This window comes from Pocillopora damicornis, chromosome 12 (assembly GCF_964200805.1).
Source record: "Pocillopora damicornis chromosome 12, jaPocDami1.2, whole genome shotgun sequence".
Lineage (NCBI taxonomy): Eukaryota > Metazoa > Cnidaria > Anthozoa > Scleractinia > Pocilloporidae > Pocillopora > Pocillopora damicornis.
The window spans coordinates 3,553,310-3,580,525 of NC_142681.1; the positions used below are offsets into that span (position 1 = coordinate 3,553,310).

The window sequence follows — 27,216 nt, forward strand, 5'->3', positions numbered from 1 at the left end:
CAATTAAATAAGCAAAGAGCGCCAATGCTAAAAATGGCGGCTAACAGAGTGAAGCGGGAGCATAAGACTCCGAAGAGATTTATTGACGAATTCGCAGAAGCTAAGACCAAGCAATGCAAGAAAATAAAAACTACGGATAAGAATATTTATCCTGTAGAGATAATATAGGTCGACAAAGCGAGAAAACATGGCAAAATTAATTTCAAAGGGTACTGCGAGAAATTTGACGAATGGAGGCCTTGCGATGAACATAATTTGCCCGTAATGCGATTGGAACCGATGTCAAAACCAATCGATGATTCCTTCAGCGATCGCCAGCAAACTTTTTGTGAACGCGTTTACAGGGAGATCAAGTGAAAGTTGTACTCCGGGCGCAGAGAGGATTCAAAAGTTCGTATTGAAATTCAAGTCGATGACGATGTTTTCTATAAAAGTCTTGGGAGGATTTCATCCAAAAAATATCAGAGGAATAAACTCATATATGAAATTCTTTCAAATGAAACTCTGGATTGTTATATCGACACAAAGTGGAATGAGCGGATCATGAATGAAAACGGCGATTTTGCTTATGTTGTACCAGGGACTGTGAGATTTTGGTTGACAAAAAGAAACCCCATAGTGGAATTTAAATTAATTGGCGATAAATACGTGAGATCTGAAATCGAAGACGGGCATCGAGTCGTTTTTACATTTGTCCGTGGAGATGGCAACAGATGTGGATACAAAAATATGGTCCATCATTAATATATTTGATTTAGCACATGTTTATTGATTTTGATAGTTGATGTCAAAGAATTATTTTACTTGCATGTGAATTACCTTCATAAAATGTAAACATGTGGTTATAAATGACCCATATATTTCAGTCTGTGATTCTGTTGTAATCAATGCAGTAACATTTTTGAAAAAGACTCCTTGAATACTGTATACAAGAAACATTTCACAGGCATAGCAAATTATTCTACACAACTTCTACTAACAGTTTTTGGGTAATACACTCCTTTAATACATTGATATATTATATCATTACTGATTGATTAAATCACATCTTGGCTTCCATTTACCATCTATTTTAACAAGATGTGCACAGAAAGTGGGAGCATCGCATTTGCTGCATTTTGCAGTACATGTTTTGATGGTATGGCCAGAAGTTGAACAGTTTCCACAGTTGTAGCTTTCCTTCACCCTTTCCAAACCAGCAGCTTCCAAAAGCTGTATTCTGTGTTTTTTCAAGAAAAGTTGCTTTAGAGCAGAAACCCCTCTATGATTAGATGATCGAAAGTAGTCCTTTGATACAGTGTTGTTATACTTCTCCATACCTTGCTGAGTGTAATAAGCTAAATTTTGGTATAGCTTTAAAAATTCAGGTACATGAACATACAAAGAATGCATATATGGTGTTACATCTTTTGCTTGGTAAAGGTCTAAGAATTTTTGAAACCATTTTTTGATTTTGTCCTTGAGGCTAGAGGTAGCATCATCTGTAGTGTAATTAAGTTTAAGATCACCTATAATATCTATGAAATTACCCCAAAGGGCTTGCAGCTTGTCCACATTATGAAACTCTGGTAATAGTAAGTGAAAATTAATATGTTGGAAAAGCAAGAGTTTTTCAGGTCTAGTAAGGTCTCTGTACTCCAACTTCTTGCTGTCCCTATTAATTTTCCATTCAAAATTAATTCCAAGTTCTTTTACAAATTTCTCATATCCAGCCATATGTCTATACTTATTTCGACAAAACCCATTTGAAAAAGTAGATACCTTGTCAATAGCATCTTTCCTGCGAAGTTCTCTGATCAGAAGTTCAATTAAATTATCAGATATTCTCAAAAATAAATGTAGTGTATCAATTATTACATGGTCAATAGGAATAAAATCAAATAATGGATTGGTTTTACAATTATATTGCTTAGATTTTGCATACTTACCTATTTCTTGTAAATCTCTTGCCCCAAGAGATTTGTCAGTTATAGACCACTTTTAACTGATGTCAAACCTTTCATTTCCTGGGCACTTACACCAAATACAAGAGAAATTTTGATTAGCAGCCCCTGAACCACAAACACAGGCTAGAAACTTCCAGTCTCCTCCCAAAAAATACTCAATGCTATACTTATGACTATTTACAGTAATTTCTTTTAAATTTGACATTTCATTATTTAGATCAGCAAGGCTTTCTTTAAGATTGTCATAGTTCTCTGTTGTCTTAATTATTGCTAGAACATAGTTCCCTTTTTCATTCATTGCTGCATCCTTTTCATTCAAAATTGTGTATGTGACATTTTCAAGTTTAAGCCTTTTCCCAATGTTGGTACCATCACCACTGAGCTTTACTTTAATAGTAGTAACCTTGTCCAATACTCCATTTTTCTGCAGCCTTTTTATCTGTTCCTCAAGACTCCCCCTGAAAGAAATCTGTACTCTCTCTGCCTCCCCCGGTGTACTTCTCAGATTCCAATTGGCATTTAGTTTATCTAGGTGTTTGCATATTTTATATTTTGTGGGCATGTCTTTACACTTCATGGCCAACTCATGCCAAGCTTCATTAGATATATTCAATTTTTCCTTCAAGTAAACCCACATATTGATGTCATCAATATCATTGTCAGTTAGTTCTCTTGGCTCTGTTTCCAATAGTTGTAACTCTCCCTCTTCTACCAATGAAATAGTTTCATATTGTTGAGTGTCATTATTAAATACCTCAACCTTGGTGGCAATAAAATTGTAGAGGCCTAAAAATGACAGTGCTGAGTGGCAGTCTTCTTTAAATCCTCGCCTTAATCTTGCCTGATGTTGTTTGGTATAATCAGTGAAACGTTTGCTTTTGTTTGGACCTCTTTGTCCCTTTTTTTGCATTCTTGCTGCTTTTTTCGCTAATCTTTTGAATTTTTGTTTGTATTGTTCTTTTCTGTTTTCCGAATCCCTAATAACATCTTCAAACTCCTGCTCAATTTTTAATCTCTTTGCCTGCTCTGCGGCTAAATCCAGTTCAGCTTTCCTTTTCTGCCCACGAAGCTGTTGGTTTTCCTCAATCAATGAGTTGTTTTCAAGCTCATGATAGAAAATTTTGAAGGAGTGGTTTTTTGCCTTCCACGCATCAATAAGCTTCTTTATACTTTCCCCCCCACTTTTTGACGCTTTCTTGAACGCTGAATGGAGGAGAGAAATCTTTTTCCTGAAGACGTTGAGAATTCTGGAATTTATAACAACTCCGCGAATCTCAGATTCCCTCAATATTTTTTCCACGATTCCCACAATCACAGAATCAGCACTTTCGTCGTTCGGCTCTTGATCAGACTTCTTCGACAGGGAATATATGAGATAGCTGATAAAAAAAAAATCAGTTCGGTGAAAAAAAATTGAAAAAAATTAAAAAGAAAAAAGAAACAGGTTGGAATACACTTCGATAAACGCAATTTTTACTTACTTGTTTATTTCGTAAGTAAACCAAGGCAGTTTTTCCCCTTTTGGGCCATTTGTTTCTTCGCCGAAATCGTTTTGTGCATCTACCGCCACCGCGAGAAGAGCCAGCGAAGAAAAAATCACCAGTGCGTAAACTTCGAGTCCCATTTCCCGAACCCAAACAATATCCAAACCTCATGTATTATACATCAAATTGCGCCAAATTTATTGTTTTTTTCGTATTTCGCGGTAATGACCAGTTTTAGGCATGCGCTTTAGAGTTATAGTCCCAGACTCCATGGCCACTGCTTGCATGTGGCGTGAACCCCTCTTCGACATATCTGAATCGCTAACCATAAGTCTCAAAAACCCGAACGAAATATTTTAATGATTTCCTTCAAATACAGTGGTATAGAAAGCTTATGTTCGTTAGTTTTAGAAACTGAAGGTAAGAAAGATAGCAATTCAAATGAAATACACGAAAAAGAGGAAAATGTTCGAAAAGTAGCGTGTTTTTGACTGACCTCAGACTGCGTGACATGTCACGAAAATCTACAGAGGCAGATGTTAAACGTAAGTTTGATATGAACACGACTTCTGTTCGAACTGAACGCTCATTTAACTCATTCGAAGGCGGTCAGGAAAAATATTTTGTGGATACCATGGGATGTATTGCCCATCATGATGTATTTTATTTCATATTTTTTCGTCCTGTTGACCAATCAATTCCGTTGTATCTCATCATTTTCGGTATATGACGTGCTACGGAAAAATTCCCCTTAGTCATTTTCTTGTTACGTATTTGAATGAAAACATTACAGTTTGAACGTGATCTTCGTAAGTATAAGTTCCATTAGTAAAAGCACATAAGCGGAAAAATGTAATATTACGAAATATTTTTCTTTTAACATTGTATGCCAACGAAGATAAAACAAGAGTTGGTGCGGGTTATGAACAGAAGTCAGTTTAATGGTGGTGTATAAATTTGTTCCAAAATGATTTAGTGTGTTCTTTCGGAAGTTGCTAGAAAGTGAACAAAAACCAGTGAATTTTTCCAGTTTTTGTTGTAAAGTCACAGATGTGTGTAAGTTAATTACGTCAATATAATTAACTTAAGAAACAAAACATTTTAATAGAGTTTATGTTCGCGGGCATAAATATATTTTGGGCCCGAATCAGAGTCATTTTAGTACTTTGGAGGGCATTGATAAAATAAACATTTAAAAAAATGACAACAAAACGATCTGAACAATCATACGAGCGTGCAAGCGGCATCAAATACATTTCAGCCCGCCAAAAACTCCATTTAAGTCCACAAAGTGCTCTACAATGCCCGACAAAGTGCTAATAAGTCCCCATTTTGATCGTTACATAATTCTTTTAAATAATTCAGAATTTGATGTTTCATCATGACCAAACCCTCCACTTGATATATCTTACTAACTACTGTTCACCGAAGGGAAGGTGACTTGTGGGGGATACATTAACCGAGGCGCAAAGCGGTGATGTATATCCACCGCTTGTTGGCTGTTATGGTGAACACTTAGATAGTGAAATAATAGGACACTAAAAGATGATTTCAACTCATTTATTCCTGCAACGATTGAAATATTTTCAGGTGCAAATTCCGTGCGAGTTGCTCGTAGATGAATAGCAAAGGATCGTCGGAGTATCAGAAGCCAATCAAAGCCCTCTACGCTATCCACTGTTTAAGTATATCTAAAATTTAAATATTCCCATAATCTGCATGCTAAGTTATGTTTGAAATTGTGCACAGGAGTTACATGTTGATCAATTCTGACAGTTCGAGTCGTAATGGAACTTATTGGGGTCTGCTCCGGCCATGCGGCAAAATAAATAAATAAATAATTTACCAAAAATAACCTTTATCCAATATTTGCTTCGCACACTTTTTCATACAGTATTACACAAATTTCATTTAAATAATGATACAAGTTTTGTCTTTCTTTGATAAATAAAATGTACAGTGCACAAGTAACATTCTCGATTCATTCAATAGCCTCCGATCACACAGCTGATTCAAGACATGTCTCCTACAAGGAGTTCAAAATGAGCTCATAAATTACGAAAACAGGAAAAGGTGAAAAAAGGTTAAAGCTTTGAAAGATAAATCTGTGGCCTTTTAAAAACACGATCCACCATAGCACTGGCTACAATAGCACAGCCCCATGAAAAAGTCACACGAGCCACCATGTCCATAGTTGTGCAGAAGACAAGGACACTCAGGATTCCACTCCAGACGAACGTTACCATGGCGAGCAGGACACAGGCCTACCAACACCTCCCCTACATCAGCGTCGAGTTCATAGCGAACTCCATGAACTTGGCATAGCCATCCATGCACCAAACCTTGGCTCTCTCCAGTGACTTTTCCTTATTTTTCTTCGCTTCTCTCTAAACTTTTTTTTTTTAATAGAAAAACAAGTTAGCCCTTGAAAAATTCGCATCGAAAAATTCGCGTGAATTAAAAAATTAACGCGTGACGTCAATATTCCTGAGGAATCTACCATGACTAGACAACATGTGCCTACGCAGACAAACTCATACAATAGCCAAAGGTCACGTTTACTGTACACACATTAAAAAAAAAATTGAAAAAAAGGGTCAACAAGTACATGTATTGATGTACGCTGTTTCTTGTGGGAGAGAGGTTCAGTGTCTATCGGAGGTATTTTGAATCAAGTCATATATAAAGCTGTTGTTGTTGTTGGTTTTTTTTGGGGGGGGGAAGGGGAGAGAGGGGAGAGGGGACTGTTTGACAGCTAAAATCTTTAAAGCTGCACGTATCTGTTAAGCAATACGTGACTTTTTCGCAAAGAAGCCTCAGGGACTACCGACACATTGACGACTCAGTCTCCCTGGATTGGGGACGAAATTATCATCTATGTATATTCTCTCGATATGTCATTTTCACTCAAAAATTCTCAGAAAACGTTAATTTGAGAACGTGACTTACTGACAGACCCGTCATTTCCACGTGGACTCCTCGAAGACGCTATTCGCCCATAGCAACAGACTTGTTGTCACACAATACACCAGTCACGTATTTATGCATTACGCATGACATTGGGCACCCAGCACGAACGTTGCGTGTTGCGTGATGGCTCGCAATCAAACCGTTCGATATAGCTTGTTTTGCCTCAATGAATCTGGCCCATATCGATCAATAGAAAACATGTTGTCAAACTGCTTATTTAAATCATCGGAAGTAAATCCATTTAACAAGGGGCGGTGAGTCAAACGACCTTAAATTGACATATCAGGTATACTCGACTCAGAGCGAACGATCACTACGTTTACTTTATAGCGTCAAAAGGTTTTTGCTGTTCTTCCGGTGGAGACTAGACAAAAAAATATAAGTTGGTAAACTGTTACAGGTAATGAGTTCATTCCGTGTGTAACGCTCGAAAATAAAAAGAAAAAGAAAAATAGCATTTTACTGGAAGAAAACGTGAAAAAACCGCCTCCACCATGTGCATTTCCGAATTCTCATCACTAATCAGATAGAAGATACTGATACACGAACACGTAAGTGATAAAATGTAGGTGCGTGGGCCCAGTTTGAACGGGGGCTTATTAATTAAGGATGCTTCTCGAAAATCTGTTGTTAGCGGATTGATTAGATGCCAACAGTGGAGCAAAAAATCAATTGGTTTACTGCCAGCTTGCGTACAGCCTAGCCCATCGTATAAGGCAAAACCAAAATCTCTTGTACTTTTTACACTGTTGGGTTAGCAAAAAAACGCGTTCCTGACTTGAAGAATTAAAAATGAAAAAATTATAATCAAATTAATCACCACACAAACGTTATTTTAAATCTAAAGACCTGGTTTAAAATTTTTATGGGGCATATAGTGCTACCAATTTAGGGTTTTCATCACTATTTAAACTGAATTTTTTTGCTTCATTTTATTCTTCATTTACTGCTTCACTTTTTCTTCTCGTGCCAACAAATCTCTTAAGTCGTCATTTTTTGTAGTCATTGCTGTTGTTCTCCAAGGAATCAAAATTGTTGGATATTGTTTAGTTCTTTAACGCGTAATATTCTGTCTAATTTTACTCGGCTTTTCATTCGTGAGTGTTTTGCTATATTATAAACAAAGTCGCAAACCTATAGACTCAAAAGCGGATAATTGTTATATTGTAAGTGGCTCCGTGTTCGGGCGTGAAAATGCTTTAAACAAGCAGCATTTGGAAAGATTTGAAGCTACGTCAGAGTCTTAACTTAACAGCAAAGACAAATATTCTGACTCTTTTAGCTGGACCAACCCGGGCCTCAATTGGAATTGCCTAAAAAGCTTTTCGGTCCCTGAATTAAGTTACGGCTTTTTCAAATTGTCAAAAAAATTGTGTTCTAAGCTATTCGCTACTCCATGCTGGGAGCTTCACAGCCACCCAATTCGGGGACATTTGTTAAGGGAAAGAGTTGACGTAACGCATGCAAAAATAAAACAGATCAGAATGCCAACTTAATCAATATCACGATGTTCCAATGAGCTATTTCTCTTACAATCAGAATACTAAACGTCACATATAGCGACTGAGGAATTTATCCGATCTTTTAGAAACTTGATGATCAAAACATCAAACTGCCTTGTCATTTGTATGAGGCGAGTTTAGTTGTGATAACACTCACGTCACTCGGTGACAATGGTAAAGATGTCAAAATAATTTAAGATTTTTTGAAAGGACAACAATAAAGAGTGAATGAAGTTTCCTTGTATATCCGAACTGTTAATTTTCTTTTATTAAGGTAGGTAAAAAAAAAAGGTACACGCAACGTGTACCTTTTTGCGAACGATAGATTGCCGGAGGAAAAATCTATGGACACGTTTTGCCGTCAATCAGCCGGAAATTTATCACTCAATCACGAATACTAAATCAATTTGTTCCCCTTTTTGGCTCAAGTCACCAACTTCAACTTAAAAGCTTTGAAAAGTTTGAACCCTCGATGTGATCTTGTTCGGTACTTTCCTTCTTTTAAAGGGTCTAAGGCTGTATAAAGTGGAATGAAAAACAAAAATTTTTAATCAAAAGAACTCGTTTCTGACACTATAAGTAATACTTGATTACGTGACTTGCAATCCGTGACCTATGTGCTGTGTATATCAGTCACGTTCTTCCACTGCGTTTGCTTAGAAGTTTGTGAGAGGAAGTACATTTCAGCCCGCCAAACTCTCCATTTAAGTCCACAAAGTGCTCTGTAATGCCCGACAAAGTGATAATAGGTCCCCATTTTGATCGTTACATTATTCTTTTAAATAATTCAGAATTTGATGTTTCATCATGACCAAACCCTCCACTTGATATACCTAATTAACAACTATTCACCGGGGAGGTGGCTAGTGGGGGATACATTAACCGAGGCGCAAAGCGGTGATGTATATCCACCGCTTCTTAGCTGTTTTCGTGAACACTAAGATAGTGAAATAATAGGAAACCAAAAGATGATTTCAACTCATTTATTCCTGCAACGATTGAAATATTTTCAGGTGCAAATTCCGTGCGGATCGTCTGAGTATCAGAAGCCAATCAAAGCCCTCCACGCTATCCACTGTTTATCGATAAATATATCTAAAATTTAAATATTCCCATAATCTGCATGCTAACTTATATTTAAAATTGTGCTCAGGAGTTACATGTTGATCAATTCCGACAGTTCGAGTCGTAATGGAACTCATTGGGGTCTGCTCCGGCCATGCGGCAAAATAAAGAAATAAATAATTTACAAAAAATAATCTTTATTCAATATTCGCTTCGCACACTATTTCATACAGTATTGTACAAATTTCGTTTAAATAATAATACAACTTTTGTTTTTTTGTTTTTTTTGACAAATAAAATGTACAATGCACAAGTAACATTCTCAATTCATTCAATAGCCTTCGATCACACAGCTGATTCAAGACCTTTCTCCTACAAGGAGTTCAAAATGAGCTCATAAATTACGAAAACAGGAAAAGGTGAAAAAAGGTTATAGCTTTGAAAGGTAAATCTGTGGTCTTTTAAAAACACGATCCACCATAGCACTGGCTTCAATAGCACAGCCCCATGAGAAAGTCACACCCGAGCCCCCATGTCCATAATTGTGCAGAAGAGAAGGACACACAGGATCCCACTCCAGACGAACGTTACCATGACGAGCAGGACGCAAGCCTACCAAAACTTCTTCTACATCATCGTCTCCATAGTTACGAAGAGGTGGATAGAACTCCTTTACTTTCTCAAACATCTTTCTGATTGGTGGATAATCGAGCGTCAGATCTCTGTCCCACTGATGAGGTTGTACCATTCCACCTAGCCACAATTTGTCGTCACCTCTCGGTAGAATGAACACGAAGCTTTGTCCTTCTTTATCTGACTCGTCGAACTCCTTGATTATAGAGATGCACATGGAGTGATTGAGTTTGGGCATCAAACTTCCGTCGTTTCTCACTTTAAGAATCACTCCTGGAATGCAAAATGGAAAGAGAGATCGGTAATCAAGGCCAACTCAATTCTTGTCTGTTACAATCGGCCCACATAGGATGCCCAACACATATGATTTAGTAGGACATACACAAGTTATTTACCTCTTAGGGGATAGACATTTTCATCTCCTGCCAGTTCTTTGGCGCTAAGTCCAGAGCAGTTGAATATCAGCTGAGCTTTGTATTTCTTTGTCAAGTCTTCTGCCTGATCTCTCAACAACCCGTGAATCTCATCGTGTACAAAGCGACAGCCTTTGTCACGACACTGTTTATAAAGCCACTGCATGTAGGTGACTGTGTCAACCATGGGAGCCATATGTTGATATGCGTCCACAACACCAGTGTCTGTGTTCACACCTGAAGGAGAAGAAATTAGCAATATTCCTTATTTATTTAGCTGTCAATTGGAGAGCTTCGTAGTTAGCGAAGCGTTCAAACGGGAATCCTTTTTCTCAGTGTGGACTCTTTTCAGCGAAGATTATTCATTGTTCAGCAAAATATTGAAAAGGGGAAAGCCCCTTTTTTTTTCTTTTTTACTATGATCAAACTTACCAGTTTCTTCGATGAGTTTGGCGTCATGACGGAATCCTGGCAAATGATTCAGTTCGTTCATCTTTTCCAACTGTTGAGGAAGATTGTTCACCTGAAGCAAGAGTTTGGTGTTAAATTGAAAACTTTTTTGACATTTGAGAGATAAATTCAATACTACAGGACACAAGACAAAACGATTACCCCGATAAAATGTTCTGCAAATGAAGAATTACCTTGTCTTTAAAGTAGAAGATAGATTGTCTGAGGAAAGCTCCAGTTTCCTTTGAGTTCATAGCCAACTCCATGAACTTGGCATAGCCATCCATGCACCAAACCTTGGCTCTCTCCAGTGACTTTTCGTTTGTGTGTCGCCCGCAGACCGCTGGAGGCCACTCCCACAGAGCGCCAGCGATCTCAGAAGTGATACGTTTACCGGAGGAGACTGGGGAGGCGTACTCCTTCGCTAAGACTGTCACTTTGTACCTAAAACAAGGGTGATATTTGAGGGACAAATGAGACTGGGCACCAACAAATGATCTAAGACGTCAAAACCTTTATGTTTCTCTCGATTTTTTTTCGCTTCTTTACAAACTTTTTTTCATATATAGAAAAATAAGTCAGTGACAAACTTACCCTTTATTCAACATCTGTAAAGCACTGGTCATTCCAACAACTCCGCCACCAATAATCAATACACGAGGAGCTTTCTGAGCGTTCTAGGATGAAACGAAAAAAGTATGTTCAGTTCCTCTATGTGTAAGTTGTTCCTTTCTTTCATAAATTTTTCCCTCACTATATTTCAAGTTGTAATTTGAGTTTTTCCAAGTCGGTACTAAGCTGTCTCTCAGTTTTCGCTATCTTGTCAGTGTCGGAAACTTTACTGAGAACCAACAATTACAAATGACACTGAAAGCTTGATTAAAATATTTTCCATTGCGAGTTAACAAGATTAAGAATTCTTACTTTTAGTTTTTTGGAGGTGTCCAAGGTTGTTCCAAACTGTAAAACAGGCATGTTTTCGGTGAACATTTCGTCTTCAAGCCCTTATAGTTCTGTTCCTTGAGTCTTCAAGCCCCTATAGTTCTGTTCCGTGAGTCTTCAAGCTGATCTGATTCACTTGCAAATGTATTCTCCGTTTTATAGACATGTCACACAAGGGGGCATCGAAAAATTCGGAAATAGAGCAATCCTTTCTCTATGAACGCGTGACGTCAATATGCATGACTGGGCAACATGTGCTGACGCAGACAAACTCATATAATAGGCAAAGTCACGTTTACTGTACACACATTAAAAAAAGTTAGAAAAAAAGGTCAAAAAGTACATGTATTGATGTAAGCTGTTTCTTGTGGGAAAGAGGTTCGGTGTCTATCGGAGGTATTTTGAATTAAGTTATATATAAAGCTGTTGCTGTTGTTTTTTCTTTTTAAGGAGGGGGGAGGGGAGAGAGGGGACTGTCTGACAGCTAAAATCTTCAAAGTCGCAGGTATCTAATACGTGACTTTTTCGCAAAGAAGCCTTAGGTAACTACCGACACATTAACGACTCAGTCTCTCTGGATTGGGGACGAAATTATCATCTATGTATATTCTCTCGATATGTTACTTTCACTCAAAAATTCTCAGAAAACGTTAATTTGAGAACGTGACTTACTGACAGACCCGTCATTTCCACGTGGACTCCTCGAAGACGCTATTCGCCCATAGCAACAGACTTGTTGTCACACAATACACCAGTCACGTATTTATGCATTACGCATGACATTAGGCACCTAGCACGAACGTTGCGTAATAACCTGGAGCAAAGGCTGTCCGGCTGCGACAGCTTTCCGGGCAATGAGTTTTTAGTATTCCTGTGTTGGGAAAAGATTTTGAGGGGCGTAATGAAAATGCCTATCAAGTTTGAGGCAAATTTGATCTAAGATGGCTCGCAATCAAATCGTTAGATACAGCCCGTTTTGCCTCAATGAATCTGGCCCATATCGAAAACGTGTCGTCAAACTGCTAATTTAAATCATCGGAAGTAAGCCCACCCAACAAGAGGCGGTGAGTCAAACGACCTTAAATTGACATATCAGGTATACTCGACTCAGAGCGAACGATCACTAGGTTTACTTTATAGCGTCAAAAGGAGTTTGCTGTTCTTCTGTGGAGACTAGACAAAAAAACATAAGTTGGTAAACTGTTACAGGTCATGAGTTCATTTCCGTGTGTAACGCTCGAAAATAAAAAGAAAAATAGCATTTTACTTGAAGAAAACGTGAAAAAACCACCTCCACCATGTGCATTTCCGAATTCTCATCACTAATCATATAGAAGTTACTGATACATGAACACGCAAGTGATAAAATGTAGGTGCGTGGGCCCAGTTTGAACGGGGGCTTATTAATTAAGTATGCTTCTTGAAAATCTGTTGTTAGCGGATTGATTAGATGCCAACAGTGGAGCAAAAAATCAATTGGTTTACTGCCAGCTTGCGTACAGCCTAGCCCATTGTATAAGGCAAAACCAAAATCTCTTGTACTTTTTAGACCGTTGGGTTAGCAAAAAAACGCTTTCGTGACTTGAAGAATATAAGGATTAAAATGAAATTATACTCAAATTAAGCACCACGCAAAAGTTATTTTAAATCTAAAGACCTGGTTTAAAATTTTTATGGGGCATACAGTCCTACCAATTTAGGGTTTTCATCACTATTTAGACTGAATTTTTTTCTACATTTTATTCGTCATTTACTGCTTCATTTTTTTTTTCTTCTACAAATCTCTTAAGTCGTCATTGCCGTTGTAGTCATTGCTATTGTCCTCCAAGGAATCAAAATTGTTGGATATTGTTTGGTTCCTTAAGGCGTAATATTCTGTCTAATTTTGCTCGGCTTTTCATGCGCGAGTGTTTTGTTATATTATAGTCTTGGTTCTCTGACAAGAGCATAGTCGCAAACCTATAGACTCAAAAGCGGATAATTGTTATATTGTAAGTGGCTCCGTGTTCGGGCGTGAAAACAGGTAGCATTTGGAAAGATTTGAAACTACGTCAGAGTCTTAACTTAACAGCAAAGACAAATATTCTGACTCTTTTAGCTGGACCAACCTGGGTCTCAATTGGAATTACCTAAAAAGCTTTTCGGTCCCTGAATTAAGTTACGGCTTTTTCAAATTGTTAAACAAAATTGTGTTCTAAGCTATTCGCTACTCCATGCTGAGAGCTACACAGCTACCCAACTCGGGGCCATTTGCTAAAGGAAGTAAGACGTAACGCATGCAAAAATAAAACATAGATGAGAATGCCACGTTGATTAATATCAGGATGTTCCAATGAGCTATTTCTCTTACAATCAGAATATTAAACGTCACATATAGCGATTGAGGAATTTATCCAATCTCTTAGACACAGAAAAAAATAAAAACATCAAACTGCTTTGTCATTTATATGAGGCAAGTTAAGCTGTGATAACACTCACGTCACCCGGTGACAATAGTATGTAAAGATGTCAAAATAATTAAAGATTTTTTGAAAGGACAATAACAAAGAGTGAATAAAGTTTCCTTGTACATCCGGACTGTTAATTTTCTTTTTTTAGGGTAGAAAAAAAATACGCAATGTGTACCTTTTTGCGAACGATAGATTGCCGGAGGAAAAATCTATGAACACGTTTTGCCGTCAATCAGCCGGAAATTTATCACTCAATCACGAATACTAAATCAATTTGTTCCCCTTTTTGGTTCAAGTCACCAACTTCAACTTAAAAACTTTGAAAAGTTTGAACCCTCGATGTGATCTTGTTCGGTATTTTCCTTCTTTTAAAGGGTCTAAGGCCGTATAAAGTGGAATGAAAAACAACAATTTAAGCAAAAGAACTCGTTTCTGACGTTGTAGGTAATACTTGATTACGTGACTTGCAATCCGTGACCTCTGTGCTGTGTGACTGTCACGTCTGTTGCCATGGACGTGGCAATTAGGAAAAACCGCCCAGTCGGTCAGTCACGTTCTTCCACTGCGTTTGCTTAGCAGTCTGTGGGAGGAAATAATGCATTGGATACAGAGATAAACATTTTATCATCCATCAAGGGGGGATTAATTGTCAAACTGTCCAAGACATGCTTTGACGGAATACGTGTGGATTCGCCGATTTTGGCTAACATGAATTTCGCAAATATAAACACGTTATGTACATCATCTATGATTTGATCAGAAGAATCTGTCATCTAAAGCGACTTAAAATTGCGCCCAGACGTTAACGAGCGCGAAAAAACGATAGAGGTAATTTTTCATTGGTGAACGTGACTGTCGCGTAAGTTAGTTTGCGTCAGTTCAGTACATGTTGCCCATCAAATATTCCTCATGAATCACTGACGTCAGTCATTAAGGAAGAACAATTGTCCTGTTTCCGAATTTTTAATATCACCTTGTTTGAAATGGCTATAAAATGGGAAAAATGTCGGCGAAAGGGACAACATTAGCTTGAAGACTCTAGAAAACAGAAAGCACTGAAGACATACCTGAGAAGTAATCTTAACTTCTAGGAGCAACCTTTAAGACTATGGCTCTCCAGTTTGGAAGAACTTTAGACAACACAAGGAAACTCAAGGTAAGGATTCTAACATATGAGCACGAATTTACGGGAAAAAAGATGAATTACCTGTATGTGATCTGATTTTTTCGAGGAACTGTTTTGTATTAGGGTAAATGATTGTTCTTAGTCAATACTCGATAAAAATGAAGAAAATTTAGGAGAACATATCAGATTAATACTTTTTACATTGAAAATGCACATCAACCACCGAGACATCCCGCCCTGACGGAGATAAAGAAAGAAACTATTTTCTGAATTTTCTCCCTTGGATTCTAGAACTCTCAGAAAGCTCCTCGTGTGTTAATTATTGGAGGCGGAGTTGTTGGAATGACCAGTGCTCTGCAGTTGTTGAATAAAGGGTAAGTTGAAAATTAGACTAAATTTTTTCCGGCTATTAAAAGATTATACAAGATCAGCGACAAAAGCGGAAAGTGAAAGCCCAATCATGCAAGGCATATGCGACATTTCCGCGAACTTTTGCGGCTTTCATGTTACGAAAGCTTGGTTCCTGATTTTTCGGCAAAAACGCGACAAAATTTGTCTCTGCAGCCATCACTGACAACATGAAGCACAGAGCTCAGAAAAAGAAAAATATTTATAAATGCTACTGGCTTTGTGCAATTCGCACAGCTATTTAGGATGATTTCTAAGATCTCAAAACAGGCTGGTGAATACGGCTACAGTTAATTTTCAAGTGGAAAAAAGCCAGCGTTCAAATCCGATTACGAAATACTGCCATTCCATTTCTTGCAAAGAATTCTCATAGTGGAAAAAAAATGAAGTAAATCCACATTTTATACAAACAGAATTTGGTTTTAAACCTGTCCACTCTTAGACAGTAAATAGGGACGATTCTTTAGGCGGCTTTTTTAAAATAAAGATGCAATGAAAATGTTCTTTAATGTTGTTAAATCATTCACCGTTCATAGGTTCAAAGTGACAGTTTTAGCAAAGGAGTACGCCTCCCCAGTCTCCTCCGGTAAACGCATCACTTCTGAGATCGCTGGCGCTCTATGGGAGTGGCCTCCAGCGGTCTGTGGGCGACACACAAATGAAAAGTCACTGGAGAGAGCCAAGGTTTGGTGCATGGATGGCTATGCCAAGTTCATGGAGTTGGCTATGAACTCAAAGGAAACTGGAGCTTTCCTCAGACAATCTATATTCTACTTTAAGGACAAGGTAACTCCACATTTGCCGCATATTCTTATCCGTCGTATCGTCTTGTTATTATTGTTACTATTAGACTCTGATAAATCTGAATAGTTCTCTCGATCTTACTCTTTCTCTCTCTTTCTTTAGGTGAATAATCTGCCTCAACAGTTAGAAAAGATGAATGAGCTCAATCATTTGCCAGGATTTCGCCATGACGCCAAACTCATCGATGAAACTGGTAAGTTAGATCATAGCAAACATTTTCTCTCTATTCTTAATCTTTTTTTTTTCAAACGAAGTAGATATGCAAGGCATCTAAACAGACCATTAAATTAATAAGGCGCTTTTTTTCTCCTTCAGGTGTGAACACAGACACTGGTGTTGTGGACGCATATCAACATATGGCTCCCATGGTTGACACAGTCACCTACATGCAGTGGCTTTACAAACAGTGTCGTGACAAAGGCTGTCGCTTTGTACACGATGAGATTCACGGATTGTTGAGAGATCAGGCAGAAGACTTGAAAAAGAAATACAAAGCTCAGCTGATATTCAACTGCTCCGGACTTAACGCCAAAGAACTGGCAGGAGATGAAGATGTCTACCCCCTAAGAGGTAAATAACTTGTGTATGTCCTACTAAATCATATATGTTGGGCATCCTATGTGGGCCGATTGTAATTGATAAGAATTGGGTTTTGGCCTCGATTACTGATAACTCTTTACATTTTGTCATTCCAGGGGTGATTCTTAAAGTGAGAAACGACGGTAGTTTGATGCCCAAACTCAATCACTCCATGTGCATCTCTATAATCAAGGAGTTCGATGAGTCAGATAAAGAAGGACAAAGCTTCGTGTTCATTCTACCGAGAGGTGACGACAAATTGTGGCTAGGTGGAATGGTACAACCTCATCAGTGGGACAGAGATCTGACACTTGATTATCCACCAATCAGAAAAATGTTTGAGAAAGTAAAGGAGTTCTATCCACCCCTCCGTAACTATGGAGACGATAATGTAGAGGAAGTGTTGGTAGGCCTGCGTCCTGCTCGCCATGGTAACGTTCGTCTGGAGTGGGATCCTGTGTGTCCTTCTCTTCTGCACAACTATGGACATGGGGGCTCGGGTGTGACTTTCTCATGGGGCTGTGCTATTGAAGCCAGTGCTATGGTGGATCGTGTTTTTAAAAGACCACAGATTTATCTTTCAAAGCTTTGAACCTTTCTCCATCTTTTTCTGTTTTAGCTTTGAGATAAGAGTGTTTTGACTGAATAGAGAAATTCGTGTGTACATTGTATATTTAACAGAATAATTTATAGAATAATTATAAATATGACAATTTCAAAGAAATTTGTAACATATTTTTTATTGTGGAATTGGAAGCAAATATTTAATCAAAGTCATTATAATTGAAAACATATCTTGCTTGTATTTGATACCTGAATAAGGTCCACTGAAAGCGATTGAACTTCCGAATGGAGAATTAGTCAGCTTCAGATCTTGGGAGTAGCTGTCCATTCTTAAAACCACATAGTAGAGGTCGGTCCGGTAACTAAGACTGAGACCGCCAAAAAAGTTTAATTATAGAAGTGAAGTATAACTTTAGTTCGATGAAGTCTTTCAAATTGGGTCGTTTGCTTCCAATATAAAGGGAAGTGATATCTTTAGAACAAAGAAAGACTTAAGGCGCATACCCAAGGGTACATGATTCTCGATATCTCTTCCACACACTGTAATCGACGTACAACTCTTCTAGGCCGCTTCTTGGATGAATTAGGATATTGTTTCACTCACACGCGCAACACAAGAGTGCTAACTTGGGTGACAAAGAATGCTTCGATGGAACCCAAAATTTTCCTTGCAAATCTTCTTCGAATGAATAAGAGGCAAATACGAAGCATTCATCTTTGGAGTTTAGTGCTATCCACTCACAGTTAATACCGGACGTCGCACCTTGGTAACTTTTGTTTGAGTCCTAGAACATCTAATGTGGTGATACTCCTACAATTTAGAATCTCTAATTCTCTGAGATCCGTCAAGTTCCGCGAGATAAGAACCAGTGTCTTATTGGTTACATGGGAACAGTTTAGAATGTGCAATATTTGCAACCAGCGGCAGCACAAAATTATCCTCTCTAACCCTTGAGATGTACAGTCACGACAATCGCCGAGATAGAGGTCGGTTATAAAAGGTATATTTTCGCCAATAGCAATCAAATAATTGTCCTTCATTCTTCCTGAATATAATTTGAATCGTCTCAACTTTTGACAAGTTTCTGCGATGGTGGGAATAAAACCACCATGGATGTTGTATGGATTAAAACAATGCTCTCCAACAATGAGAGTTTGTAAGTTCGGGCTTTTCTCGGCAATCTTCGCGACGCCGATGTCGGAAATAGATGTGTCGATCAGTTTAAGGTATGACAGATTAGGAAAAGGTTTAAGGTCTTCCGGTGAGAGAGTAAGAACGTCTGTGATGCTGTAAAGACGTTCCAGGTGTACTTTTGATAAGGTTAAATGGCAAATTTGGAACACGGCACGAATTCCGCGGTCTGAAATTTGATGACATTCCCGAATAGTGAGAGACTTGAGATTTGGACAGCAAAACGGAAGTGCAAATAAAGCATCATCAGTGATGAAACAACACCACGTAAGATCAATGGCTGTCAACCCTGGGAAACAAGTGCATAGCCTCCACAGCGAAAGGTCATCTACCACTGGTTCGCCCTCGTCAAACGGGATAACATCATGAATGGAGATTGCTTTTAAATCTTTCACACTACTACACACAGACACTACCATACGATTGCAATTTCCTCTACTCCCCAACTTAATATCCTCTAAGTTTGGGCACTGCGTTAAAAATCTCTCAAAACCTTGTTCCGACACCCCGCTAAGAAAAACGTTTAGCTTCTTTAAGCGCTTGCAGTTTGAGGCTATCGCGTTCATTCCTGTGTCGGATACTTGGAAGCAGCCTTCCACGTTTAAGTCACGGAGATCCGCACAATTTTGCGCGACTTTTTGAATAACGAGATCTGTAAGCCACCTGCAGTCGCTAACATCCATATGCTGAATAGTCTTACCCCAGGCTGTGATCCAACCTTCCAGGATGGTTTTATTGACCTTACTCGATAGGGAGCAGTCCTCACTAAGATCGATACTCCTCCACACGCTGTAGTCCTTCAAAAGGTGGTGCCACCTCCAACATACTCGTCGCAACAAAAGGCGTTCTTTGATCGTAAATTGACAGAATATCTGTAATATTATGGAATCTGGCATATCATGGAGCACAAAAGACGTATGACCTTCATCCATGGGTTTAAAGTAACTCGAATTCAGCTCGCCGTCAAACAAATTGTTGATAATATGTCATGGTGACAACCTATAAATCATTGGAGATTTCGCTTCTTATTAACGACGTAATAAATGACCCTAAATGCGCGCGCTTTTTTCTAATTAGGGAGTTACAGGTAATAACATTTTGTGATGGTTATGGCAGCTGCAACTGGAGAATATTTCTCTGAGCACTTACTTCAAGTCTTAACCGCATAGTTTGAGATGACAATAAGTGGCCTCCCAATTCAATGGTTGGATCTGCCTTTCCAATCGCTCGCCGTTAAAGAAACGGAGAAACTGAGCAGTTGAGCGCAAGATAAATACTTGCGATTAGGAATCTTTTGTTACAGAGCGATTATAAAAAATAGGGAAGGTCTCACACATTTATTTTAAGGTCCATCGAAATAAATCTTAAACATGTGGAACCACAGATCGCAAGAGTTGTGATGTTAACTTGCCAAATGCGTAACTGCGTTGGTCAATTGATTTCAGCGAAGAGACTGGTACTACACTTCTTTCAAAACAAACATGGCGGACGAAGAAGAGCATCTTTGGCAAATCTCTTCCTTTGTATTCAATTTTATCTTTAAAGGACTGGTAGCTGTAGCTGTGCTATTTACTGCAAAAATTTTGACCAAATTTTTCAGTTACGAAAGGGATAGCCATATATCAAACTTAGTTGATACAAATTTTTGTCGATCTTCGGAATGCCTCCGATGCTCTCACAAGTTAACAAAATCGCCGTCGAAAACAGCTGAACTATTGTTGACAAAACTGGACGAGTTTGCACGGGTAAAATCGGACAAGGGTGAACTTGATCGCCTGTACAAAGCAATCGAATACAACAGGACACAAAAGAAGAGGAATAATTTCTCATCTGCACAAAAACCCACAGTGTTTTATCTATACGGATTGTCTGGCAGACCTTGGCATGACTTCCTCTCAGATCAACTAACAACTTTGGTCTGCTCCGAGAACTTTGAAATGATACGGTCAGAATTCAACCAAATCCGATTTAACGCAAGTGATGAGGGATGGGTAAAGAATTCAACACCCGAAGGGGACTGGTTAGTATATCACTTGATAAATCAAGGGGAAAGAGTTGTTAACAACTGCAGGAAGTGCCCGCTAAGCGTAGAGATCATCGAATCCGTAGAATTGATTATAGAAGGTTGCTCATTTGGTAATGCATTGTTTTCAGTTGTTCGAGCTGGAACACACATAACTGCTCACTACGGCCCTACAAATTGCAGGATAAGGTGTCATTTGCCTCTCTATGTTCCGAACAATTGTCGCTTGTGTGTGAACGGCCAAGAAAGAATGTGGAATGAAAGAGAACTTTTGCTGTTTGACGATTCTTTTCTTCATGAAGCGTGGCACAAAGGCGTGGACAGTGAAAGAGTTGTTCTCATGGTAGACCTATGGCATCCAGAGATCACAGCAGTGGAAAAGGAAGCACTTGCATTCATGTTCCCACCGCGTTCACACGTTGCAGACATACCATAACTTTTCCACGTCACAATTGTTGGTTTCATTTAAAATGAAATACCGAAAGGGCCATTAAAAAATGAAGTTTCCATGTTTAAATTAGGAGCATCAATTAATCTGCAACTCTATTTTGGAGTGGTACACTACTGGTTTTCTTTAGTCTTTTGAATGAAGTTTTAACCAGAGGTATTTCCTTTCAAAAGGTCCGACTTTCTCAGTCCCTTTGAGCTGATATTGAGAATACACCTCAGAAAAAAAATTGATGACTGAAATTGTCTCAACCAGAATTTTATTTCTTTGGTATGTAGTGTTTTCCATAGTGTTCCAAGGGGAAAAAAAGACACAATATAGTAAAACTTGACAATATGTTTTTTCAATTAGGTATTATGTTTGTTACCTATTTCCACTATAATTATTATTTCCTACTTCAAATAAATTACTCAATCTTTCCCAGGTGCTATATGCATGACTGATTCATTTTAAGAAAATACCAAAAAAGTAAGGCTCAAATCTGTAGTCATGATTAGTAGACAAACATCCTTTTTCATTCTTACCAGTCACAAAGCGAATACTATATGTTGTGGTTCTAATGCCTTATTGATTTAAAAATTTTTCAAAGCACATTACGTATATTGCAATTATGTTAATAAATATAAATCAGAGAAAAAGAAAATGAAATTGTTTTCAAAGATGTTAATCTGTTGAAACCTAAGAGTGACTAGCATCTAATTTCTTCCTACAATATCACTCCCGAATCAAACAGTATGGTCATGGAATAAATGAAATGATCTCCATCTGTAGAAGCTTTTGATTGTTAAACAAATTCTCCTTGTCAGCACCATAGGAAATGTATAAAGAACGGTATGGAGAATATGTATACTGATGTTAAGATAGAAAGGGTTAAACCATAATAAAATTATAACATTAACTTCCTGCAAAAAGAGTGGGCTATCTCTGTCCCTCAAAAGTTATGTTTTTTCCCCAAGGTTAATTCCACCCAAGTTACTAAAAACTATCTCACAGCTTTAAAACTCTTTACAGAGGCCAATTTTGTTATCAATTCTGTTGATGATACTAACTTACCCTGTTACCCATACATTGGTTACAAAATCAGTTAATATATTACCTATCACCGATAGTTATAACAATATTCAGAAACAAAACAGAGGGAAAAAATTGATTCATAACCAGAACACAGCTATTTTTCCAACAACAATTATTTGTTTATATTAAGAAAATCAAAGTTTGACAAGACTACACACACAATTTGTAGTATGTTACTTAGTATTATATTACAGTGACTTCTACATCATCTTTGACACCCTGTGCTGCCAGCTCTGCAAGAACATTGTCCAGATAGTTTGGGTCTGGAAAGCCATGTCCCATATGGTTTGAAAATGGTTCTGTTTTGTGGTGGATTTCATTCCAAACAACTGTACCATCTTCTCCAGTTGTCGAGGAAGTACCAATAGTGAAAATTAATCTTCTTTTCCAAGCTTTCCTCAAGAGCTTTAACACCTGTCCAAAAAAGTTTCAATTTGATTAAATTTGAACTAGTGCTCTCTAAAGACACATTTTGCATTATTTCAGGTCCAGTGTTATATTTCACATGTATACAGACTGCAACAGAGCACATGCATGAATATGTTAGGCAAACTACCTTTTTCCCCTTCTCGTTATCTGGCAAGTAACATGTTCGTGGGAATCCTCTTGCACTGTATGTTTTCCCAGGATTAGGATGTTCTGGTCCCTATGATTAACAAAACAATCAATAAAAAATATGGAACAATTTTCAATTGAGTGTCAAAAGTAATTTGGAATGTCTTTGGTTTTTCTTTACTTCATTTGGTGATTGTTCTAAAAAATTTGCTCCACTTTCCCAACCAATCAAAATTAACCTTTAAACTCCCAATATCTCATTAGTAATTCTCCTAACCATCGGCAATACAGCTCTTGTGATGTTAGTTTGGAGAATTTAATATTGGATCAACTTTTAATCCCCTAATTGATATTTTTCTTTATTCTCATCACTCATCACTTGTCCACTTGATATTGTATTGACATTATAAGGAAAAATTCTGTGTTAGTCACTCATGGTAGTTAAAGGATTAAAACATCTTGGCCAACTGCATTTTCCTGCATTTCAGGCAGTTGTGATATTTCCCAAGATGACAATGATTATTAAAAATTGGAATTCGATTAAAAGGTTAATACAAACTGTCACAAGGAAAGACCAGATGAATAGACAATCACAGATTAAAAAGGGTAAAATAATAATAATAAAAAATAAATAATAATAATAATAATACCTGTATTCCACTGCAGAAGTCATATATAATTGTGATCATTCCACAGTCAGCATGGCCTGGAAGGCTTCTTTGCGAGTAAGTGACATCCATAACACCATCTTCAGGCTGATTACCATGTTTAATGCCGTGAATTGCTTTACAAGTCGGGCACTGCAGACTTCCATCCTATGATTAAAGGTAAAAAAAAAAAAAAAAAAAAAAAACTTACAAGGCATAATCAGTTCTCAGACAACAAATCTAACTGGTTTGGCCACTCTTTATTAGTCTTCAACATTGACCAATTGATCCTTTTGAACACATGAAACAAGCAGAAACAGAAAACCACCTGTGAACAGAACAAATCAAACAATCAAAGACCTCAGAATTTGAAAATAAATAAGATGAGTACTCCAATACTAAATTGACTGCCAATTTTTTTCTGTTACTTAATTAATTTTTTTGGTTCTGTAAATTTGACTTATACCCAGCAATTCACAAAAGAATATCTGCAGGAGCTTTAGCAGGTACTGGGTCTTATTGAAAGCACCAGACATAATTAGGCTTAGTTAGAGAGAGAAAATAAAATGGTCTAGAGAGACTATTCCCAATTGTAATTCAAAAACAATGGAGTATAACTATAAAATGGAAGCACTGTGAGTGATATATCTCCCTATCTTACTTTGGGTCCACTGTCATACATTGCTTGGAGACAAGAGGCATGAAATGCATGTTTGCACTGGCTCAACTCTTTGATATTTGAAGATTGTGCTTTTCCACTGTCTTCAGTTTTGTCGTCAAATGAGGAGACATTGCAGAGCTTTTCAAAACAAATAGCACAATCCTGTAGATAACAAAAAGTAGAAGAAAACCTGTATTACTAAACAAAAAATTAAACTTCAATGCAAAGTAATGATAAGAAAATTGGATTCTACCAAAAATGGATGGGCAAATAGATTGTTGAAAAAATAAACAGCTACACTCTAGTACAACTAATTGTTAAATACCTCATCTGGAGCTGTTGCTAAGTCATTACAGAATTCAGAAAGGGGATCCGCAGCTGTTGCACCAACATCTGGAGAAAGAAGTAAAAAACTTTCAAATAACCCCACACCACCTTTAAGTGTCCATGAAGAGTAGTACTCAAACCCTGTAATTGTCAATTGCTTTCATTTTAGCTCCCATCTATGAGTTCAACTGCCAGAAGTGATTAACAAGTAACTTCTCCCTACAATATCCATGCACTATCCAGCAAACAGGTTATGAGAATACTCAAATATATCAGGTAGAAGTTGTTAACTTGATCAAACACCAAATTCTCAGACTAACTAATTAACTCCCAAAACATTTTGGTGTGACCAAAACGGAATTTCTCCTTACAAATCAATAAAGTTTTGAGCAGAAGTGTGTTAAGAAGATAGATACATATCAATCAGCAGACACTGTCTGATTCAACACAAAATTCTCAGAAATAAAATCTTTCAAAATATACAGGAGATAGTATAAAGAATTGAAATTTAGATCACAAGACTGACAGGGTTAATGCATTAGGCTTAGCCCCAACTCCACAAAAATCTGGGTGGAACTAATCATAGAAATCAAGTGAAAAAATAAAAATTATAGCAAAGGCTGATTTCTTTACCTTGAGAATCTTCAACTTTCATCTTCTTCATTCTCTTCACAGTACCACTGGTTTTCACACTTTGTCTTGTGCTCGAAACAGTGGATTTTGAAGGTGTGGTATGCTTAGAGGCCGACCGGCCATTCATGGAGGTCAAGGTATTCCCTCTGCTGTTAGTGGATACCCCAGTAGTTTTCAAGGCCAGAGTATCCTTTGGATACTTCTGGTGTGTTAATCTCTTCACTTCTCTTTCAAAATGTGTATGTTTATTGACCTGTTTTATGATATGCCCTCGAAAGTACACATAATTTGGAATTGCAACAGGTGTGTGTGACAAATCCAATGTTGGCATATTAGACTTGTATGCTTGTTCAATTACTTCTGATGTTGGAATGTCATATGCAACCCAGACTATATCATTATACCACTCCCATCTTATTCCACATCCTGGTACTGAGTTGCTTTGATAAACATTTCTCCTGACCTTTCTTAATCTCCCTGGAATTCAAATATAAAGAATTGTTGAATGAGGTGACTGCCAAGGCTTTTTCCCAGTTTGTGTGGCATGATCCACTGAGAGTACTATTGCTCCCCTTGGATTGGGTATTAGTCTGAACTCCTTTTAGACCTTAAGAGTGACCAGCATCTAATTTCTCCTTACAGTAATACTGCTGAATTGTTGATGAAGATCATAAGGTTAAAGGAAATGATTGCCAACCTACATGAATTTTTCTTGTCAGTACCAGAGGAAATGTATAGTATAAGAGAAAAATGGATACTGATGTTGCAGTGTGAAGGGTTTAACCTCTGGGTGATACTGTGGGGGCAGAGCTGTGTATTAGAGCTATTAGTCAGCTAAAATCACCAACAAGACTGCCATCTTTAGTCCCCTACATTCAAATAATTTTACCATGATTACTACTGAATAAAAATTTTGATAAAAAGAATAAAAAAAAGTTGACACTGGCTAAAAAATATATTGTTCTGAACCTTTCAGCTACTACTATTGCCTTCTTCAGCAAAGATAAAAATGCAAATGTCTAACAGCGTCCTGCTTGGTATATGTCCACGATGTGTGATAAAGCTAAATCTTGAAGGAATTTTTAAGTGTAACAATAGTCTCTATGGTACTTTTAATGGCTCTAAAAATTCTTAATGTTATTGTATATGTTTGGTCGCATTATGTGTTTGTTTATAGTATTTCTATCTCACATGGAATGCCAAGGTTCAAGAATTAGTCTTTGTTGCCATGCAGATGACCTGTCAACAATTTCAGCAGTCTCCAAATCCATTTGGTGACTGTGAAGCATATGGTGTTTGGCCAACAAAGAGTTTTCATCCAATGTTGCTAGGCCTTTCTGTGTTCTTTCATGCATGCTTTTAGTGCGCATGATGTCTGACCAACATAAACACAATTACAATCTTTACATTTGATCTTGTACACAATTCCTCTGGAAGCCTCTTTCTCTATCTTGTCTTTTGGCTTTTTAAGTTGGAAAATCTTTCACTACTAAATAACTGTAAACCAAAAATTCGTTCCGCAACTATTTCCCATTTTTATGAGGAAGTTATTACATAATTCACTAGAAACTTCCACATTCAAAATTGGCCTGAAGATTTCTACCAACTTCATGGAAAGCGAGGCACACTTCAAAGGAATAGTTCCAAGTCTTGTGTGTAAACAAACAGAACAACATCTTGTCCATGATAATCTGCCCCCACTCCCCCTTAATGTCTCATTTTTTCCTTTCATTTTGCACCGTACTGACAGCACTTAAGGGTGAAGGGTCTCATCCAAAATTACAATTTTATGTGACTCAGCCAAAGTTTGTAAGCTGAGCTTCAATTTACTTCCGGTTTCCGAGATGAGCAGCTCTTGGGTTCGTTAACCTTCGTTCAGGAAATTGGCGAAATTTAAAAGAACAAGCATACCACGTGAGCTCTCACCTGTTTCCGTTCTTTGCTGTTCCATATTTACAAGATCAACTTCATAGGAGAGTAAACCAAAGAAGCGTTTTCCCAAACTTACGGTGGACTTTTTGGATACCCTTTGCTTTAACCTCAAATACTTCTCTTCCAAGTATTCAACAACATCTGCTTGGTAAGGAATCCAGAGACCATGTCTTTCCTCCCACTCCCAAACTACCACACCGCTTTTCTGGGAGGTAGAACTCATCCCACAAAACAAAGAGAGAGTTTAGGACAGATTTGAATATATTAAAAATCGAAATAAATCTAGTTCTTCTTTTCGCGCTACAAAACTGTTAGCTTAGGAATCGCGACTCAATTATTTCTTTACAATGGATTAGTATCTTTGATTGGCTTAGCTTACATCTTGATA

General features: G+C 37.7%; 6 protein-coding genes and 2 long non-coding RNA genes across 8 annotated transcripts; 3 read left to right on the forward strand and 5 right to left on the reverse strand.

The window, feature by feature from the left end:
- Positions 1-21: 21 nt before the first annotated feature.
- On the reverse strand, positions 22-3,987 carry LOC149036116 (uncharacterized). Its single transcript, XM_089188828.1, has 2 exons — positions 3,428-3,987; positions 22-3,325 (listed from the first exon to the last, which is right to left on the reverse strand). Exons 1-2 carry the CDS (start codon positions 3,568-3,570, stop codon positions 1,981-1,983), a joined length of 1,488 nt encoding a protein of 495 aa, XP_089044954.1. The 5' UTR covers positions 3,571-3,987; the 3' UTR covers positions 22-1,980.
- Positions 3,988-4,335: 348 nt separating this feature from the next.
- On the forward strand, positions 4,336-5,942 carry LOC149036117 (uncharacterized). Its single transcript, XR_016181861.1, has 3 exons — positions 4,336-4,486; positions 5,021-5,537; positions 5,583-5,942. It is a non-coding gene; the product is annotated as an uncharacterized LOC149036117 (long non-coding RNA).
- LOC149036118 (uncharacterized) lies at positions 5,269-6,832 on the reverse strand. The gene is made up of 2 exons (XR_016181860.1): positions 6,380-6,832; positions 5,269-5,822 (listed from the first exon to the last, which is right to left on the reverse strand). It is a non-coding gene; the product is annotated as an uncharacterized LOC149036118 (long non-coding RNA).
- Positions 6,833-9,147: 2,315 nt separating this feature from the next.
- LOC113684265 (D-amino-acid oxidase-like) lies at positions 9,148-11,534 on the reverse strand. Its single transcript, XM_027201611.2, has 6 exons — positions 11,388-11,534; positions 11,058-11,140; positions 10,658-10,907; positions 10,446-10,536; positions 9,996-10,250; positions 9,148-9,873 (listed from the first exon to the last, which is right to left on the reverse strand). The coding sequence occupies exons 1-6, from the start codon at positions 11,451-11,453 to the stop codon at positions 9,398-9,400; spliced, it is 1,221 nt and encodes a 406-aa protein (XP_027057412.2). The 5' UTR covers positions 11,454-11,534; the 3' UTR covers positions 9,148-9,397.
- Positions 11,535-11,846: 312 nt separating this feature from the next.
- LOC113685396 (D-amino-acid oxidase-like) lies at positions 11,847-17,564 on the forward strand. Its single transcript, XM_089190092.1, has 6 exons — positions 11,847-15,011; positions 15,273-15,355; positions 15,926-16,175; positions 16,296-16,386; positions 16,509-16,763; positions 16,889-17,564. Exons 1-6 carry the CDS (start codon positions 14,964-14,966, stop codon positions 17,362-17,364), a joined length of 1,203 nt encoding a protein of 400 aa, XP_089046218.1. The 5' UTR covers positions 11,847-14,963; the 3' UTR covers positions 17,365-17,564.
- On the reverse strand, positions 17,494-19,460 carry LOC113684255 (F-box and leucine-rich repeat protein 13-like). Its single transcript, XM_027201601.2, has one exon. It carries the CDS (start codon positions 19,458-19,460, stop codon positions 18,081-18,083), a length of 1,380 nt encoding a protein of 459 aa, XP_027057402.2. The 3' UTR covers positions 17,494-18,080.
- On the forward strand, positions 18,079-21,658 carry LOC113684275 (aspartate beta-hydroxylase domain-containing protein 2). The gene has a single exon (XM_027201623.2). The coding sequence runs from the start codon at positions 20,010-20,012 to the stop codon at positions 20,985-20,987; it is 978 nt and encodes a 325-aa protein (XP_027057424.2). The 5' UTR covers positions 18,079-20,009; the 3' UTR covers positions 20,988-21,658.
- On the reverse strand, positions 21,242-27,160 carry LOC113684246 (putative E3 ubiquitin-protein ligase DTX2). Its single transcript, XM_027201589.2, has 7 exons — positions 26,823-27,160; positions 24,897-25,373; positions 24,262-24,329; positions 23,937-24,098; positions 23,279-23,443; positions 22,630-22,719; positions 21,242-22,487 (listed from the first exon to the last, which is right to left on the reverse strand). The coding sequence occupies exons 1-7, from the start codon at positions 27,049-27,051 to the stop codon at positions 22,257-22,259; spliced, it is 1,422 nt and encodes a 473-aa protein (XP_027057390.2). The 5' UTR covers positions 27,052-27,160; the 3' UTR covers positions 21,242-22,256.
- Between the last annotated feature and the right edge of the window lie 56 nt (positions 27,161-27,216).

Excerpts from the sequence above, each read along its gene's own strand:
- LOC113685396 (XM_089190092.1), top strand. The coding sequence starts at position 14,964 with ATGGCTCTCCAGTTTGGAAGAACTTTAGACAACACAAGGAAACTCAAG. Across the intron at positions 15,356-15,925 it reads CTGCAGTTGTTGAATAAAGG|GTTCAAAGTGACAGTTTTAG; the intron begins GTAAGTTGAAAA and ends CACCGTTCATAG. Across the intron at positions 16,387-16,508 it reads CAAACTCATCGATGAAACTG|GTGTGAACACAGACACTGGT; the intron begins GTAAGTTAGATC and ends TTTCTCCTTCAG.
- LOC113684275 (XM_027201623.2), top strand. The coding sequence starts at position 20,010 with ATGGCGGACGAAGAAGAGCATCTTTGGCAAATCTCTTCCTTTGTATTC.
- LOC113684246 (XM_027201589.2), bottom strand. The coding sequence starts at position 27,051 with ATGAGTTCTACCTCCCAGAAAAGCGGTGTGGTAGTTTGGGAGTGGGAG. Across the intron at positions 25,374-26,822 it reads ACAGCAAAGAACGGAAACAG|GGAGATTAAGAAAGGTCAGG; the intron begins GTGAGAGCTCAC and ends TTTGAATTCCAG. Across the intron at positions 24,099-24,261 it reads TAGCAACAGCTCCAGATGAG|GATTGTGCTATTTGTTTTGA; the intron begins GTATTTAACAAT and ends TGTTATCTACAG.
- LOC113684265 (XM_027201611.2), bottom strand. The coding sequence starts at position 11,453 with ATGTTCACCGAAAACATGCCTGTTTTACAGTTTGGAACAACCTTGGAC. Across the intron at positions 10,908-11,057 it reads TTACAGATGTTGAATAAAGG|GTACAAAGTGACAGTCTTAG; the intron begins GTAAGTTTGTCA and ends CCCTTGTTTTAG. Across the intron at positions 10,251-10,445 it reads CAAACTCATCGAAGAAACTG|GTGTGAACACAGACACTGGT; the intron begins GTAAGTTTGATC and ends CTTCTCCTTCAG.
- LOC149036116 (XM_089188828.1), bottom strand. The coding sequence starts at position 3,570 with ATGGGACTCGAAGTTTACGCACTGGTGATTTTTTCTTCGCTGGCTCTT. Across the intron at positions 3,326-3,427 it reads TTTACTTACGAAATAAACAA|CTATCTCATATATTCCCTGT; the intron begins GTAAGTAAAAAT and ends TTTTTTTATCAG.
- LOC113684255 (XM_027201601.2), bottom strand. The coding sequence starts at position 19,460 with ATGGATGAAGGTCATACGTCTTTTGTGCTCCATGATATGCCAGATTCC.